General features: G+C 45.0%; 1 protein-coding gene across 1 annotated transcript in view; it reads left to right on the forward strand.

Annotated features, from left to right (window-relative positions):
- RPF2 (ribosome production factor 2 homolog) overlaps nucleotides 1-19,360 on the forward strand; it is a 53,376-nt gene that overhangs the window by 15,824 nt on the left and 18,192 nt on the right. The window contains exons 7-8 of the mRNA XM_044290775.1: nucleotides 500-599; nucleotides 5,854-5,956. Coding sequence (XP_044146710.1) covers nucleotides 500-599; nucleotides 5,854-5,956 — 203 coding nt within the window. The remainder of the gene's footprint in view (nucleotides 1-499; nucleotides 600-5,853; nucleotides 5,957-19,360) is intronic.

Raw genomic sequence — 19,360 nt, forward strand, 5'->3', positions numbered from 1 at the left:
TAACCCTTGGGAACGAGCAGTGGATAATGTGACTGAAAAATGAATCCAGCCAGCAAAGGAACCAATATGGACAATCTCAATACATTAGTAAGTGGCTTGTATTCACTTTCTCTACATGATAAATGCCAATTACTGAAGTGAGACAGCCCCTTTAATGCAAAGACCAGTTGTTTGGGGCAGAGCAGACTACACAGGGGTAAATTGTATCCCTTCTTATTACTCTTCTTTTACAGTGTACAACTTTTTTCTATTTTTACCCATAGAGGGTACTTCACCTGAAAAGTGCTGCCCTGGTACAATACGACTGGACTCGCTGCCAGTTGTGCTGGGACTCAGCTGGGTCCCCATTAAAATAGTTTAAATAGTACATTTCTGGAACAACCAGGCCATTCCTGCGGAGGAAGGGGGTATGTTTCTAGGGTTCAGTTTATTTTTTGCTGGCCTACAATTCTGATTCTTATTTTGGATAATTATATGGTCTTATATCCTGTGCTTACAGTCCGCCAAGTGTCCAGAAGGAACAAAGCCTCTACTGATATTTGCTGGTGATGCATTTGAAATAAATGAAGACTACAGACGACTGAAAAGCCTGCTGATAGGTAATCAAAATAACAATGACTGTATTACCGTTACTCATTAAAGGGAACCTGTCATCAACTTTATGCTGACGTCACTGAGGGCAGCATAAATTAGTGGCAGAAATGCTGATTTCAGCGCCGTGTCACTCATGAGCTAAAGTAAGTGGTTACCAGCATCATAATCATTGCAGACCGAGCCTTGAAAAGAGTCAAATCTACCTGAGAAGAGTCCTGGTTATTCATAATCTCCTGCTCTCCCTGACTATCTGCTGATGATTGGCAGTTCTCTCCTAGAGAGAAAGGGAGAAAACTAGGTAGAAGACTGTCAGGGAGAGCAAGAATTCATGAATAACCATGACTCTTCTCAGGTGGTCGTGACTCTTTTCCAGGCCCAGTCTGCAATGATTGTGATGTTGGTTCTCGGCAACCAGTTACTTTTAGCTTATAAATGACAGACCGCTGAAATCAACTCACCTGTCTCTACTTTATTCTGCTGTTAGTATGGACAGCTTAAAGTTACTGACAGGTTGCCTTTAAGGGCTCATGCACGCAACCGTATGTATTTCTCATCCATCTCATTGGGGGACACAGGCTTTGACCATGGGTATAGCTGTTGCAGCTAGGAGGTGGACACTAAGCACACAAAGTGTAAGCTCCTTCCTACAGGGACCAAGCTAAATCAGTTTTAGCTTATTGTCTGTAGTAGGCAGACCTCCCTGCGTTGCAGGTCTGCTGATTATTTAGTTTTTTCTTCTTTCCTTTAGCGCGAAGTTTCAGGCAGTCCGTAAAACTGCCTGCACTCCCACCCAGGAGATGGGAGACCAGGGGGTCACCCAAACCCCCCTGATCCAGAAGAAAAGGAGGACCAGAAGTTCCTGTAAAAACCTGTCTCCCGCCAGCATTCGCATCACCACGGCCGCCCACCACAAGTCCCCTCTGTTTCCGGTGTAGCGTCCCTCACCAAAGGGCCGCTCACCGAAGGTGGGTATCCGGCTGGAGTCAGGGGGGCAGAAGACGACGGACAGGTGAGTATAAAGTTTGGAGACTGCCCATAGTGGTCGTCCTGTACTATTGGCAGCAATGAGAGCCCTTTAAATGTTAAATGGTACCTGGGGCGTTTGTCTTCCAGGGCCAGCGTGCAGGACTCAGGGGGCTGCTCCTGCTGTGTGGCTGCACGACGCGGCGTTCTGCGGCTTCCTTGGTCCGGCGGCGTGTTCCTGAACGCCAGGGAGAGGAGGGGGTGGAGTTACCCTCCTCTGTGTTGAGGACGTGGCTGCTTCCACAGGGCCTCCAGGGCAATTATTAATTAACACCCCAGCTTCATTTGGGGCCTACTACTGGGGGCATCCGTTTCCATGGCGGCGTCCTCCTGAATGCGCCTTGGATAAGAGGGGCGGGGTTTCCTCCTCTGAATGCTGCTACCTGGTCGGCTCAGGTTCTGGCGCAGTCGGGGCCATTGGTAATTGAGGCCCTGACTTCTGTGTGCCCTGTTCCTGCAGTGTCCCCCCGCGGCTTATCTTTTCCTGGCTGATGTCGGTGTGTTGCAGGGGGTTGGGGTAGAGATGATGGCCGGGAACTAAGATATCGGGCGTTATTTTGGGGCCGTGGCTTGTGGTCACCCCACCTTCCACGCCAGCACCAGAGCAGAGGGAGAGTGGGCTCATCCCACTTTTGGATTCCAAGCAGCTGGCTGGACCCTGATGGACTGGCTTGCTGTTTGGAGGGATACAGGCTGGGTAAGTGCTGTTTGTCCCTTCTTACAGGGCCTAACCTTCCCCTCTTTCTCGGCGCCAGGATTGTCACCATGTCTGAGCCCAGACCCCAGGTCCCGAAGCAGGCGGTCCCTTTGGTGCGTCATTTTGCTTGTGCGTCGTGTCGTGCAAAATTTCCATCCCCTCAGTCAGACTCCCTCTGCTTTGCAGACCCGTTGCTTCCCACTTCCCAACCTATGGAATAACCGGAATGGCGTGCGTTCCCTGTCTAGTGTGGTACAGGATGTCTCCAATACCAACAAAGCTATTGTGGATATATTAGGGCGTTTGTTGGCAAGGCAGTCTGTCTGGTCCGACTCTGGGGATCATGGGGCGCGTGTCCTCAGTTTAAGAAGCATGTTCTGAGGAGAGAGGGTCAGATGAGGATGTTGTCTCGCCGGAGGGTCAGTTGTCCAAACTGTCCTCCATGGTGGACAATCTAATTATGGCGGTTATTGAGACGTTGCAGGTTGAGGATCCCACACAGTTATCTTCCAGCTCTGGTTTTTCCTTTAGAAGGTCCCATCGCTCGCACAAGTGTTTCCCCAACCGCCAGGAGTTTGATTCCTCTCCAAGAGTGGGATTTCCCCGATAGACGTTTTATGTTGCCAAAATGCTTGAACGTCCTTTATCCTTTTCCGGAGGATTTGACTAAGAAATGGTCGGCTCCACCTATAGTGGACCTGCCAGTTTCCTGCTTGGCTAAACAATACTACCTTGCCAATGGTGGATGGGGCTTTTTTTTTTCTGATATCAAAGATAAGAAAGTGCTGCAGCCGGTGTTTGCCACTACATGGGTGAGCAAGGCTATGGGAGAGTGGGCAAGTAATTTACGTCAGGGTCTCGACTCGGATACCAGTGCATATATTTGCAAAGCGTCTTTGGACGCGGCCAGGTTTATGGCTCGCTAGTCAGCCCTGTTGGTGGCCATTCGTCACACCCTATGGCTCTCCTGCTGGGCGGCAGATATTGCTTCAAAGCGGACCCTGACGGCCCTCCCCTTTACCGGCAGCAGACTTTTTGGTAAGCGCCTGGATGAGATCATTTTGGACGCTACAGGTGGCAAGAGCACTCATTTACCACAGAACAGGGGGCAGTCTAATAGGTCAAAAAAGCGGAATCACCAGGGAGGCACCCTGACCCCAGCAGTCATGGCGGAGACAGCACTGATTCTCAGCAGACTCGATCCTGGCAAGTGGGCTCTTCACCCGCAGGTCTTTCGTGCAATTTGCGAGAGGTGGGGACGGCTGGATGTAGATCTCATGGCCTCACGGTTCAACAACAAGGCCGAGGACTTAGTCACGCAGTCCAGGGACTGGTGATGCCGTGCAGTCGGTTCACGTTTCCTTACATGTTACCGCCCCCCCCTGGACTCGGGGGGCTGCTGTGTCTTTGCCCTTCCCCGTCTTCCCCATCCTTGCCCTTCCCCGTCTGCGAAGTTGTGGCAGACGGGGAAGGTTCCCATAGCAACAGGACGCCTTCTCAGGCATCCTGCTGTCCATGGCGCTGAACAGATCTGTGCTAAAGGCATAGATCTGTTCAGACAAAGTGTAAGTAAAATACAGTACTGTATTATACAGACATCAGACCCACTGGATCTTCAAGAACCAAGTGGGTCTTGGTAAAAAAAAGTGAAAATAAAAATAAAAAAACACATTTATCACTGATTAAAAATGAAAAAAATAAAATTCCCTACACATGTTTGGTATCGCCGCGTCCGTAACGACCTGATCTATAAAACGGTCATGTTACTTTACCCGAACGGTGAACGCGATAAAAATAAAAAACTATGATGAAATTGAAATTTTGCCCACCTTACTTCCCAAAAAAGGTCATAAAAGTGATCAAAAAAGTCGCATGTACGCCAAAATTGTAACAATCAAACAGTCATCTCATCCCGCAAAAATCATACCCTGCCCAAGATAATCGCCCAAAAACTGAAAAAACTATGGCTCTTAGATAGAAACACTAAAACATGATTTTTTTTTTTTGTTTCAAAAAAAAAAATCATGGTGTAAAACTTATATAAATAAAAAAAAAAGTATACATATTGGGTATCGCCGCGTCCGTATCGACCGGCTATATAAAAATATCACATGACCTAACCCCTCAGGTGACCACCGTAAAAAAAAAAAAAAAAAGTGTAAAAAAAGCATTTTTTTTTGTCATCTTACGTCACAAAAAGTGTAATAGCAAGCGATAAGTCATATGCACCCCAAAATAGTGCCAATCAAACCGTCATCTCATCCCGCAAAAAATTAGACCCTACTTAAGATAATCGCCCAAAAACTGAAAAAACTATGGCTCTTAGACTATGGAGACACTAAAACTTTTTTTGCTTTAAAAATGAAATCATTGTGTAAAACGTACATAAATAAAAAAAATTGTATACAAATTAGGTATCGCCGTGTCCGTGACAACCTGCTCTATAAAATTACCACATGCTCTAACCTGTCAGATAAATGTTGTAAATAGCAAAAAAAAAAAAACTGTGCCAAAAAAGCTATTTCTTGTTACCTTGCCGCACAAAAAGTAATATAGAGCAACCAAAAATCATATGTACCCTAAAATTGTTCCCAAACAACTGCCAAGCTATCCCGTAGTTTCTAAAATGGGGTAACTTTTCTGGAATTTGTACTCTAGGGGTGCATCAGGGGGGCTTCAAATGGGACATGGTTTCAAAAAAACCAGTCCAGCAAAACCTGCCTTCCAAAAACCAAACGGTGCACCTTTCACTCTAGGCCCCGCTTTGTGGCCGTACAGTAGTTTACAGCCACATATGGGGTGTTTCTGTAAACGGCAGAGTCAGGGCAATAAAGATAGTCTTGTTTGGCTGTTAACCCTTGCTTTGTTAGTGGAAAAAATGGGTTAAAATGAAAAATTAGGCAAAAAAATAAAATTCTCAAATTTCATCCCCATTTGCCAATAACTCTTGTGCAACACCTAAAGGGTTAACAAACTTTGTAAAAATCAGTTTTAAATACCTTGAGGGGTGTAGTTTATAGAATGGGGTCATTTTTGGGTGGTTTCTATTATGTAAGCCTCGCAAAGTGACTTCAGAGCTGTAGTGGTCCCTAAAAATTGGGTTTTTGTAAATTGCTGAAAAATTTCAAGATTTGCTTCTAAACTTCTAAGCCCTTGTAACATCCCCAAAAAATAAAATATCATTCCCAAAATAATTAAAACATGAAGTAGACATTAAATAATATGAAGGTGAAATAAGGCTGTGTTCTTAAGGGGTTAAGGCACCAGCTTTAAGGCAGGAAGGGACCCAATACAAGGCAATAAGAATGAGATTTTGGTGCCAAATGAAAAATACATACAGCAGGATTGTGTTTTTTTTTTTTTTTTTTAACTTCTGTTCTTTTTTTGTTGAAAATGTAGTGTTGTTATGAACAACATTTAAATTACTGGGAAATATTTTTATACTTACTTTTTAAAATTACCAATGCACATTCTCTGCTCCATTTTGGTTTTGTCTTATCAAGGTTGTTTTTTTTTTTTCTTTTTTTTGTCATATGTAGATTTCTTTAGAGGACCAGCAGTGCCTGCCATCCGACTTGCAGGACTTGAGCATGTCTTGCATTTCACAGCAGTGGATGGGAAAATTTTTATGCGTAGCTACAAGTAAGTGTTAACACAAGGTAGTCTCTCCTGTTACCATATAGGTAACAGGAGGCTTATGTTTGAAATGCTTTTCCCAGTTGAAGTGTCTTCTCTGCATTATGTAGTAAGGGCTTTTATATACCTACTAGCTCAAGGACCCGGCTTCGCTCGGGTATATTTAATCTATTTCATTTAATGTTTGTATGTGTCATTAAAAGATATCAACTCCACTATTTCAATGACCTCTACAGCACCCTGCCACCTTAACAGGTGACCTCCACAGCCCCACAGTGCCCCGTCCCTCGAAATAGGACCGCCACAGCAGTCCACGCCCTTAACTTTGACCTTTTACAGCAGCCTTCCCCTTTAACAGTGAGTTTCACAGCACACCACCCCCTTGACAGTGGCCTTTACAGCCAGCCATCTGCCCCTTAACACTGACTTTCATAGCGGACCATCCCCTTAACTGTGACCTCCACGGCAGCCTGCCCCTAGGGTAGCCAGAGGTCCAGTATTAGACCAGACAGTCTGGCTTTCAGACTCCCTGTCCTCTGTCTGGCGCAGGGCCTGGACGGACACAAGGATGTCCTTTTGAACAGCTCACACTCGGACAGCAGCACTGTGCTGTCTGAGTGTGAGCTGCAGGAAGAAAGTCACCGTCCTTCCCACCTCTGCGGCTGACAGTTGATTTTTAACTACTTTTTTCAAATCCCTGTCGGCTGAGGAGTGGAAGGGGGCGTGGCCTAACCAGATCCGGCGTGGCTTAGCGGGACCTGGGGTTGTGGTTTTAAGTTAGTCTTTTGAGGGTAGACACATTGTGGAAGGGGGCGTGTCTGGGCTCATTCATGCAATCGCCTAAGTAGGAACTAGCAAAATAGGAAGCTAATTTCAGGCAAGGAAATTAAGTCAGCACCACAGTCTAAGTGCTATCTGTGCTGTGCACAAATTGTGGTCTCCAGTGCATGGGCACAGTGTGTGTGGCCTGTGCTGACGGGTGCAGATCCTTTAAACTTGAATGGGTCCACTATCCGTCTGCACTGCAAAAAAAAAAAGCAGGTTCTGTTTTTTTGCAGTGCAGAGGCACAGACCAAAATGTCTAGGAAGTGCTCCGTAGTACTTCTGTGGCCTTCCGCTCCGTGCCTCCATTCCGTATCTTCCGGATTGTGGACCCATTCAAGTGACCTGGTAAAGTCCATTGACTATTTGTGGGCCGCAATACGGGCAAGGCCAGCACACGTTCGTGTACATGAGCTCTGATGGTCTGTTTTACATGTGTAGATCCGGCAGATTATTGGGAAAGAAGCGGACACTCCTGATATCTGTCAGATCATCAGCAGAGATGAGAGCTGCATTTACATGTAGTACTTACCTCCGCTGTATGGGGACCAGCGTCCTGCACAGAAGATTGCTTTGACAGAACGATCTGCTGCACAGGAACTGTAATTTGCCTGATAATCAGACCTTTAGGCTGGTTTCTCACCAGTGAGTTCAATGCGTTGAGAGCTCACGTTCTGATCTACCTAGCACCGATAGGATCGGATGTCAGAACTACACTGTGTGCCAGAACCCTTATAGCAACCAGCTGATTAGCAATTTTAAACAGCTGTGCAACTGCACACAGCAAGGGGAGGAGTGGTGGTAGCAGAAATGGGAGTAGTAGTGTTCACAGAGTAATGTTCCTAATAGAAGAATCGGAGCAGTAATGGACCCAGGCTGCCAATGTAACAAATGTGAGAGAGTGGCACATGTGTGTCCTTGTTGGGATTCCATCTGCAGCTAAAGCAGATTCTTGAGACATGTCTTCTTGGGAAGATCTTCACATGTTTAGTTTTTAGGTAAATGACCTAGCAGATTATAGTGTAGATTGTAAAATCTGACAGACTCTTAAAATAATAAAATGGTCTGGAATGCATTGGTGGAATGGCAGAACATGGTGAAATGGTAATGTCTCTCAAAGGGGATTTTTATTCCCAAGGTGAATGCTTATTACAACGGCTTAAAATTTCGTAGTCGTCTTCAGTGCATTTACTTCAATGTCTTTCATACATTACATCAGTACATTATTATTTATTCACATTTTGACTTCAGCACATTATTATGCATAAGGGAAGGACTTATATACTGTAAAGAGTAACTAAACCTTTGTAACCGATTTTATATGATGTCCCTAATGCACTAATAAAACTTTTTGTAATATACTTTATTAATTAATTTTGTATTTATATTCTACTTTTTCTTCACTAAAGAGCAGCGGTGTACGCAGTACGGCTGTGAAATTTATGAATGGGGCTGCAGCAGCAATGAGTACAGGGCAGGAGAACGTATTGCTGCTCCTGCCTGTGCTCCCCAGAGGATTACTAACTCCTGGCATAGAACATGGGTACCCTGTACCCATGTACTATGCCAGGATTAGCTAAGATGAGCTGGCTCCTGCTTCTACCTGCTCTGCTAATCTAAGAGAATTGCATGTCAGCTCTTAGCTTGGCGGAGCAGGCAGAAGCAGGAGACCGCTCCGCTCAGCTAATCCTGGCATGGCACATGCTATGCCAGGACTTAGTAATCCTCCGGGGACCACGGACAGGAGCAGCAATATGCGCTCCTGCCTGTACTCCCTGCTTATGCGGCCCCGTTCATAAATTTCACAGCCCATACTCTGTACACCGCTATGCTGTCAGCAGTGTACAGAGAACTCAGTTCTAAGTGCACAGTGAATGGCGCACTTTAGGGAAGAAAAAGTATAATAAAAATACTAAATTCATTAATAAAGTATATTAGAAAATGTTTTATTAGGGCATAAGGGGCATCATATTAAAATTTGTTACAAAGGGTCTTTAATTCTAATTTACTAGACGTTTTCCTATCATGTTCAACACGTGAATATTTAATATAGTCTCTTACGGCCATATAACATTTAAACTTTGATCCAGAAACATCTATCTATAAAGCATTGTAAACTTGCCACTTGTAGCAATAAGCACAACCATAAATTTCTACACTCCAGACTATAAAAATCGCAAAATGTTTTCTCTCAACCATACTTCAAATGCTGTATCAGACGTGAGCAGATTAAATGATAGATGTTTTAAAGTTAAAGACTGTTTATAAAATGCGGAACTTTTTGCGAACAAATATCCCAAACTGGGTTTGTTGATGAACAGTGCAATAAAACTGTGTTGGCACTGGTCTCTTGCAGTGCTGGGGTCCTAGGTTTGAGTCCGGCTAAAGGCTACTTTCACATTAGCATTCGGGTGTTTCCGCTTGTGAGTTCCGTTTGAAGGGGCTCACAAGCGGTCCCGAACGCATCCGTACTGCCCTAATGCATTCTGAGTGGACGCGGATCCACTCAGAATGCATCAGTCTGGCAGCGTTCAGCCTCCACTCCGCTCAGCAAGTGCGGAGGCAAGCGGATCCGCCCAGACTTACAATGTAAGTCAATGGGGACGGATCCATTTGAAGATGACACACTATGGCTCAATCTTCAAACGGATCCGTCCCCAATTGACTTTCAATGTAAAAGTCTGGACGGATCAGTCTGAGGCTACTTTCACACTTAGAATTTTTTTTTACACTATAATGCAGACGGATCCGTTCTGAACGGATCCACCGTCTGCATTATATGAGCGAATCCGCTCTGAACGCAAGTGTGAAAGTAGCCTAAGAAAAAATCTGCATCCATTGGCATAAGCAATAAATTATGTCTAAAGCGCTGCGAAATATGTCTGCACTAAATATGTTGACCTTGTTGTTAGACCACCAAACTGCAGTCTATAACAGAAATATGGAAACTGTCTCCTTGTAGCATGCTACAGCAGGCATGTTACCCTCCTTTTCCAGTGAAATGTTAATTTGTCAAATTGTTTAGGGAGTCGTGTCTTGAATAGGGTTGGGCGTTATAAAAAATATTCCTACGATATTAAGAAATTTATCACGATAACTATATATATCGCGATAAACGATTTAGAATAAAAACACACTCAAAACATGTACTTGTGTTTCCTTGTTGCCCCCATACAGTAATATCTTAGTTTCCCCACCAAGAACTGGGTCGCAGTGACTGTTATCCAGGACTGTCTCCTAGCTCTGGGTGTTTACAGCCGCTAGATGCCATTTCTTGGTGAGCTAAAGGACATGAGATGACGTTATGCCCCTGTGAATTGGGTTGCCACAATGCCAAAATTGTGATTTGATTTCGATCCCATAAAAACATATTCCGATACTCGATACCATTTGATGCCACGCAAAAGAAAAATAAAACTCCAAAAAGCTGTGTGCATTCCACATTTTATATAACGTCTTACCCATAATAGAACAGCCCTATACTATTTTTGGGCGGACAAGGTGACTAAATAAAATGGCGAATCGTGTGTTTTTTTTTTTAAATAAAAATGTATTATTTTTTTTTCTGTTTACGTCATTCACCGCATGGGAGATAGCTTTTAATAGTTTGGACTTTTTCGGATGTGCCGATACCTAATGTTTTAGTATTGTATATGTGTGTGTGTATATATATATATATATATATATATATATATATATATATATGTATATATATATGTGTATATATGTAAAATTGGAAAGGGGGGGTTTAAACTTAATATTTTAGTGTTTTATTTTACTTTTTATTTAATAAATATTAGCCCTCTTAGGGGGGCTAGAACCTTTTGGTCTTATTCAGCCTAAAAGAGCTCTATTAGGGTGAATAGGATTTTACACTGTCCCTGCTGTGCACACAGCAGCAGGGAGCTTACCATGGCAGCCAATGAATATAATTAACCAGTTAATACAAATGGAGGCGACGGATGCCGGCCGTATCACACAGGGATCCCGCCGAACCATGGTGCTGCATCTGAGGGGTTAATTGACAGGATTCAGTGGATCTCCGCACCCCATCATTGAGGCCTGGTGCCAGGTGTGTGATGCCCCATAATTTGTATTAACGGGTTAATTATATTAATTGGTGGTGCAGTCGCCACAGCCCACCTCTCCTCAGTGCTATTTTCATTGGTGGCGCAGCAGCAGCTGCATCACAGTGGGGAGGGAAGAACTGCCTCCATCTCCACTGTGCCAGCTGGTGGGCGTGCTACTATACTGTGTGCCCAACGTTTAGAGGCGGTCCGCACTCAAGTGCGACTGCACCTATGACGTCACTAAAATACTACAGTAATTAGGAGACTGTGATATTGCAGTATTGGTATATTGCCCTAGTCTTGACCTGTCTTATTAGCTGTTAAGGGGTTCATATATTCTTTAATGATTAACCTGCATTTTAGTACAGAGTAGGGCAAAAGAAAGGAGCAGCTGTGTTTTTTGATTTTTTTCTTTTTTTTTATTTTATATATATATATATATATATATATATATATATATATATATATATATATATATATATATATAATATTTTATTTATTTATTAATTATGACATGGCACAAGAACACTCTTGTAGGGGTTCTCTGGGCTTAAAAAAAATGAAGGGTAATTGCTGACCAAACTCAACTCCCACAACAGGGTAGAAAGTAGCTAGATTTATTTTTAAAGCCCAGAGAATCCCTCCACCCCAGATAATGCAGTAAGAATCCTAAAATTATAGCATCATACATCACATAAAAATAGGTAAACACCTGGCAGTAGGCGCAACACCTACAAGAATAAATAACAATGACAGTCTTTTACAATATAAACACACTAGATGAAAAAGCAATATAACTTGAATTACCGCTCAAATTCAAGATCATTATAATAGAGAAGTAGGAAAAATTCTGTAAAACCCCTTCCACTATATTTTTTTCAAGCTTCGACAGAGCTTGCAGTTTCTTGTAGACCTCATTCTGTTCGCTCTGGCAAGGAATTCTCCAAAAGCAGGTACAACATCAGTAAGCCAGTGGACTTTCTCGATTGGTATAGAATATGATTTATAGTATGTTTCAGGTAGTCCTCTCCAGAATGTCATCTACCCAACCAAGGATTCATTAAAGGGGAAGGAGAAATCCTGGAATGCAGAACTGAGTAAATATAGGATAGGATTGCATTCCAGAATGACCTAAAAGGCACTTGCATTGAAAGCATCCAATATATCAACTGGGCAGACTACGTCAGAGCTAACCCCACTCATATAAAGAAACATTGATGTTCTGAAAACCCTGTGAAGAAGGGAAAATATGGCTTGCGATGGAGTCTCAATCGTATGATCCCAATATCTTGTTCCCATTTCTGCTTTAATTGTAAGAGGATAGCTTTTCAAATATTCTTCTAATAAAAAGATGGTGTATCTCCAGATTTTTTTTTTTTCCTTGCTCATCAATGATAATAGATCAGTTGAAGCCCCCCTGAGCAGACCACTTGTGTCTTAGGCTACTTTCACACCTGCGTTTAGGTGCGGATCCGTCTGGTATCTGCACAGACTGATCCGCACCTATAATGCAAACGCTGGTATCTGTTCAGAATGGATCTGTTTACATTACTCTGTAAAAAAATAAAACTAAAAAAAAAAAAAAAATCTAAGTGTAAGTCAAACGGATCCGTCCTGACTTACATTGAAAGTCAATGGGGGGGGGCGGTACCATTTACAATTAAATCATATTTGTGTCAATGTAAACAGATCCTTCCCCATTGACTTACATTGTAAGTCGGGCTGGATCATCCGTATGGCTCCGCACCGCCAGGCGTACACCAAAACGCTGCAAGCAGCATTTTGGTGTCCGCCTCCAGAGCGGAATGGAGGCGCAACGGAGCCACACTGATGCATTCTGAACGGATCCTTATCCATTCATAATGCATTGGGGCTGAACTGATCCGTTTTGGGCCGCTTGTGAGAGCCTTGAAACGGATCTCGCAAGCGGACCCAGAAACGCCAGTGTGAAAGTAGCCTTAGTTGGAGATACTGATCTCCTGGGAGACTAACCAAAACTCATCTTGTAGCTGCTGAAAGCTTTTAAAGACCAAACCTACTGTAAGATGGGATTCAGATCGTATGCCTGCCATTTCGCATGGAGTGACGCTCTGAAGTCTGAAAAGCTCTGGAAGTTTAGGATTACCCTGTACTAGGATAAACTGGGTACATCTCTTAATTTCTTAACTTCTGTCATTTAGATCTGATTTTAACTATCAAGCAAATGTGAGCACCTACCACCAGCCCAAGAAAGGCTGATTTCAGCAACAGTAGAGCGCCTATCCAACAGCTGCTGCTGCAGAAAGTAATTTCTCAACAGGGCCAACAGTTAAACTAGTGTTCTATCTTTATCTTTAAAATGCTGCAACTGGGATATCAGGAAATATAGCCAAGGATTAGGCACAGCTAGGCTTCATTCATGTTTTTCCAAATAAGGTATCTTGTGTCATAAGGATCATAAAGATTGGTCCTGCCAACCATAGACATTAGTAAATTTATACCGGACATCAGTGTTTTGTGAGAACTTTTCACCCTGGAGGATAATAGTTAGATGTGTATGGGGCGCTCTCCAGCCCTCCTGTGAACTCTGATGCAGCCATCAATGGCAAACAGTAGTGTTAAATGATGAAGGCATATTTTGCCTTGGTGCAGGAGAGCTGGAGAGCACCTACTACCATCGTGCAAAGTGCGGAGACACACAAGACCAACACCAGTTGTCATGGTGCAGGGTGCAATTAACTACCATGGCCATTCCCATCTGGTATTTATTTAGGAAACATTGACCAGTCTTCAGTATGTCCAAGACATTCTTCAACCAGTCCTGACTTTTTTTTAGTCTGTTAGGAGACCTGGTGTTCCAGCGAGATAATGCTTTCCCACACATTGCTTGTGCTACACTAAATTCTCTTCAGTCTCCCCTGGCCAGCTCAATTGCCAGATATCTCTCCCATCCAGGGTGTCTGAGACTGGATGGGGCAACGACTCTCCCATGCACAGCAGCCAACCACCACCTTGGCCGAATTATGGGTCCAAGGTCTGTGTACAGATGAGACAGGAACCACAATTAACAATAGGTGATTGTCAAGTCTCATCTAGTCTTTCCTTGTACAATGACCTCTGTAAAAAGTCACAGAGCATGCCTAGAAAACTATACCATATAAGTCAATAGGGTCCCCTCCTGACCCCCATAATAATGTTCAAAAAATAAAATATAATCTACAATCGGAAAATAAAAAAACGGTTTTAACTGGCAGATAAAATTTTTGGTAACACATTTCCTCTAATTTCACCGTGCCTCAACATACAGTGCCTTGCAAAAATATTCACTCCCTTGACTTTGTTCTTGTTTTGGTGCCTCACAACCTGGAATTAACATGGATTGTTTGAAGATTTGCATTTAATCTACAACTTAGAATTTTTTTTAATTTTTTTTTGTGAAGCAAACCACAAATAGGACAAAATAACAGAAAAAGTCAATGTGCATAACTATTGGGGGCCCCCCCCCCCCCCCCTTAAAGTTAATACTTTGTAGAGCCACCTTTTGCGGCAATCACAGCTTTTGATAAGTCTCTATAAGCTTGCCACATCTTACCACTGGGATTTTTGCCCATTCCTCCTTGCAAAATTTCTCCAGCTCCTTCAAGTTGGATGGGTTGCACTTGTGAACAGCAATCTTTAAGTCTGACCACAGATTTTCTATTGGATTGAGATCTGGGCTTTGATTAGGCCTTTCCCCTTAAACCACTCAAGTGTTGCTTTTTAGCAGTGTGTTTGAGGTCATTGTCCTGCTGGAAGGTGAACCTCTGTCCTAGCCTCAAATCACGCACAGAGTGGTACAGATTTTAAGAATATCCCTGTATTTAGCACCATCCATCTTTGCCTCAACTCTGACAAGTTTCCCAGTCCCGGCTATTCAAAAACATCCCCACAGCATGATGCTGCCACCACCATGTTTCACTGTTAGGATGGTGTTCTTTGGGTGATGTGATGTGTTGGGTTTGCGCCAGACATAGTGTTTTCTTTGGCCAAAAAGTAAAATTTTAGTCTCATCAGACCAGAGCACCTTCCTCCATACATTTTTGGAGTCTCCCACATGCCTTTTCGCAAACTCACAACGTGCCTTTTTGTTTTTAGCTGAAAGTAATTGCTTTGTTCTACCATAACGCCCAACTCTATGGAGTGTACGGCTTATTGTCCTATGTACAGATACTCCAGTCTCTGCTGTGGAACTCTGCAGCACCTCCAGGGTTACCTTAGGTCTCTGTGCTGCCTCTCTGATTAATACCCTCCTTGCCCGGGCCGTCTCTTGGCAGGTTTGCTGTTGTGCCATGTTCTTTCCATTTGGGGATCATCAAAGATTTGGATATTTTTTTTTATAACCTAACCTTGACTTGTACTTCTCAATAACATTGTCCCTTACTTGATTGGAGAGTTCCTTGGTCTTCATGGCAGTGTTTGGTTCGTGATGCCTCTTGCTTAGGTGTTGCAGCCTTTGGGGCCTTTCAGAAAAGGTGTGTGTGTGTGTATGTATGTGTATGTGTGTGTATATATATATATATATATATATTATATATTATATATATATATATATATATATATTATATAGGTAAGGCTGTTACCAGCCTGCATTTGTGGGAGGGGCGTCTGGCCATATATACCCCTCGCTTCCTTTCAGCCAGGCGCCCGAGCTTCACGCATCACTGCGGCTTCACGCTCCCTCCTTCAGTGTCGTCACTTCCGGGTTACCGTGGTCACGTGCCGCCGACGTCAGCTTCACCGCCAGCCTGCCAGGTAATCGGGGTTCAGCGACCCCGCTCCAGCTTTGTTTTACGACCGGCCTGGTCTCTGGCTCCGGGGGTTGTGTGGTTGGGGATGCCGCTCTCCCCCAGTACGTTCCGGCCACGCAGTTACAGGCGGCTGGGTCGGTGTCCTAGCTTTGTGCCCTTCCGTCTCATGCCGCTCAGGATGAGGGTCATGTGGTAGAGTCTGGACGAGGCTATGTTTGAGATTTTCGAAACAGTGCTTCCACAGAAACCGTTGTCAAATTCTGGTGTTATGGTGCAGGGGTACTCCTGTGTTCAGGGGGGGGCATAGCTTCATTTATGCTCCCTAAACCCTCCAGCAGGTTACCGGTGGGTTTAATATACCATGCGTGTGCCCGTTTTCAGAGAAGCGATGCAGGCTGGTTATAAAAAAAAAAAAAAAAAAAAAGGGGGAAAAAGAGAGAGGGAGTTAAAAAAAAAAAAAAAATATAATAATTCATGCATATATAGCAGTTTTAAAATCCTACAGCATCATAGTGCCAGAATTTGCGGTCTAGTTGAGGGGGAGTTTTCTCTTTACTGTTTTAAGTCAGCGGTTTTTCTGTCGCATTTTGCTTCTGTCTCCCGGTCGTCCTATTTTCTGGGTCCCTGGATCGCCCAGGTTGTCTATGTCCCTGGTTCGCCCATGTTGTCAATGTCCCTGGATCGTCCTGGTTGTCTGGGTCTCCCGGTTATTCAGGGGGTTCGTATATTTTCTTTTAATTCTGACGTTGTGTTGTTCCTCCCTTTAGATTGGCTTTTAGTTGTACGTTTTTCTACGTTTTCGGCCAGGCAATTCCGAGGCGCTCTCTGGTAAGTCAGTTTATAGATGGTTATCAAGGCAGGGTTCAAACTTCGGTTCTACTCAGGGTCATTTTCCTTTCATTAGCGCCAACTTCTGCATTTGGGGTTTTGGAGCCGTGCTTCCAAATCCATTCGTGTCCTACCAGGTAGGTTGTTCGTCCGATGGGCATTTTACTCACCTTTATTGTTTCTCACATTTCTTCCGTCCGGCCTCTTCGCATTCGTCTGTATCGTTTCTTTTTCTAGGTGTACTTTTCTCATCTTTTTTCTCAGGTCAGATATGTCTCACGTCTCCTCCGATATGGACGATAACGTCTCCATGCCTGGAACTCCCGTCTCAGGGCGCGACAGTGGTACATCATTGAGGAGCTGGACGGTGCCAAGATTGGTCGCCGAACTTAACCGCAGGGGGATACGGCATCCGGCGTCTGCCCGCAAGGCTGAATTGTATCGCCTGCTGATGACGGCCCCGGTTCCGATGGCGGACCATTCCAACCTTGATTCTATACAGCTGGCCCTAGCTCAGATTGTCGTCCATCACTGGTCTGGCGGGTTCGGTTTCGGACATTCAGGCTAGGGTAGCGGTTTTGGAATCCAGGCCCGCGGTTCCACCGCAATTTCCAGGGTCGGCAGCCACCCCTGCCATTCCGCTGGACGTTGCAGGTAGGCCTTCTGCCACCCCTCAGATCGCCCCTTCCCACTTTGTCCCGGAGCATATTAAAAAGGATATCCTGACGGGCAAGGACGTGAACCTTGCATCCATCCTTATTGCCTCCCAGGATATTTCAGAGAACCGGGTCATCAACTGTGGTGAGGTTTCCGTAGTGTTGAAGGCTAAGGATGCTCGGCTTAATAGGAAACTATCTATTTCCGAGTTTGTCCTGGCTTTCAGCCTCTATAGGGACGTGGTGTGTTCCGCTCAGCCAGATCGCAGGGAAGAGCTGGACACTTACTTGTACCGGATTACGGACTTGGGGCACAAATACGGCGGCACGGCCTTTTACGATTATCATCGTTCTTTTTCGGCTAAAGCCGCGGCCGCTCTGAGTCAGTTCCAGTTCGTGTCTAGCTGGGCTGATTTGGATATGGAATTGTTTTGCCGGCATTTTGCGGGTCTCAAGGCCCCCCTTTGTGCTACCTGCCAGTCCATTTTTCATTCCACCGATTGGTGTCCTAATCCGGTGCAAGCCCCACAGTCAGCTCCCTCGGCAGGTCCTTCTGGGTCCTCCAGGTCTTCCCCGTCTTTAGATAAGCTGGGCAGACCCATTGTGTTCCTCGGTAGCAGCCAGGTATGCAATAATTTTAATGCCAAGGGATGTGCCTTTAATTCCTGCCGGGCGCTCCATATTTGTTCCCTTTGTTTTCGGGCCCATCCCCGTTCCTCCTGTCCCAGGAGGGCAGCCAAGGATTCCTGACTAGCCGACATTAATTTGGGGTTACTGGCTGCTCTTCTGCGGGACCACCCTGATCGGCCTTTTGTCTCCTTCTTGTTGGATGGGTTCAGAGAAGGTTTTCATACTGGCCTCATTACACTCCCGCAGGGCTGTTGGACGGGCCCTAACCTGTTATCTGCTGCCAGCGATCCTGAGGCAGTCACCTCTCTCATCCAACTGGAGGTCGACAAAGGGTTTGTCATCGGTCCTTTTTCAGACATTCCTTTCCAATCATGGCGCATCAGTCCCATTGGACTGTTACAAAACTTTCATCTAATAAAAAGCGTCTCATTTACGACCTCTCTGCGCCTCATATGTCGGCCATCCCTAGTCTCAATTCACTCATTCCTTCTGAGGAATATTCAATGCAATATTCTTCGGTCGATGAGGCCATTCAGTACATTTTGCTTGCGGGGGCCGGGGCTTGGTTGGCTAAAGTAGATATAGCTGATGCTTTCAAGCAGCTTCCTATCCATCCACAGCTTTGGAAGTATTATGGCTTCAAGTGGGCGGATAATTTCTACTTCGCCAACCGTCTCACCTTCGGGTCTAAAAGTAGCCCGTGGCTCTTCGATCAACTGGCCAAAGCCCTACACTGGATCCTCATCCATCATGGCGGGTTATCCATGGTCATTCACTACCTGGATGACTTCCTTATGGTAGAAAGTCCTAGTCAGGTCCCATCCATTCCTCACACTCTTTTGGATATTTTTGCCCGTCTTCAGGTCGCTGCCGCCAAGACGGAGGGTCCGGCCACCAGGGTCACCTTCTTGGGCATAATTCTGGATACAGTTAAGATGGAGGCCAGCCTCCCCAGTGAGAAATTGCACAGGATTCGTTCAGCCATCACTCAAGCGGTCCGGTCCCACTCTTTGACCAAAGTCGAGTTGCAATCCTTGCTGGGGATGCTTAATTTCGCCACCAGAATCATGCCTCAAGGCAGGACCTTTCTCGCCAGATTGTTATGTCTGTTGCCCTCCGCTCCAGAGCAGGATTCTGTTGTTCATCTCGACGGTCATGCCATGGCGGACCTGTGCATGTGGGACAGTTTCCTATCCAATTGGAATGGCATTTCGCTGTTTGTGCCACAGTGGGGTTCAGCTTCTCCGCTCGTCTTTTCCGATGCCGCGGGGTCATTCGGGTTCGCTGCCATTTTCAGGTCCCATTGGCTGGCCGCCGGATGGCCGCCAGAATTGGCCTCAGATCCAGCGGCTCTCAAATCCTCTCCCCTCCTGGAACTATATCCCGTCGTGGCGGCAGCTCAGGTTTGGGGCCACCTTTGGTCTAATTCTTCCGTATCCTTTGTTACGGATAGTCAGACCTTGGTGGGCATCGTCAACAACGGCAGGGCCCAGTCATTCAAGATCATGGCATTGTTGCGCAAGCTAGTCTGGCTCTCCCTCCGCCACAATTTTCATTTCCGGTGCATTCATATATCAGGCCATCAGAATAGGGCCGCGGACGCTCTTTCCCGCTTTAATTTTCCGTTTTTTTCAGGAA

The sequence above is a fragment of the Bufo gargarizans genome, chromosome 4, assembly GCF_014858855.1.
Source record: "Bufo gargarizans isolate SCDJY-AF-19 chromosome 4, ASM1485885v1, whole genome shotgun sequence".
NCBI classification, from domain to species: Eukaryota; Metazoa; Chordata; class Amphibia; order Anura; family Bufonidae; genus Bufo; species Bufo gargarizans.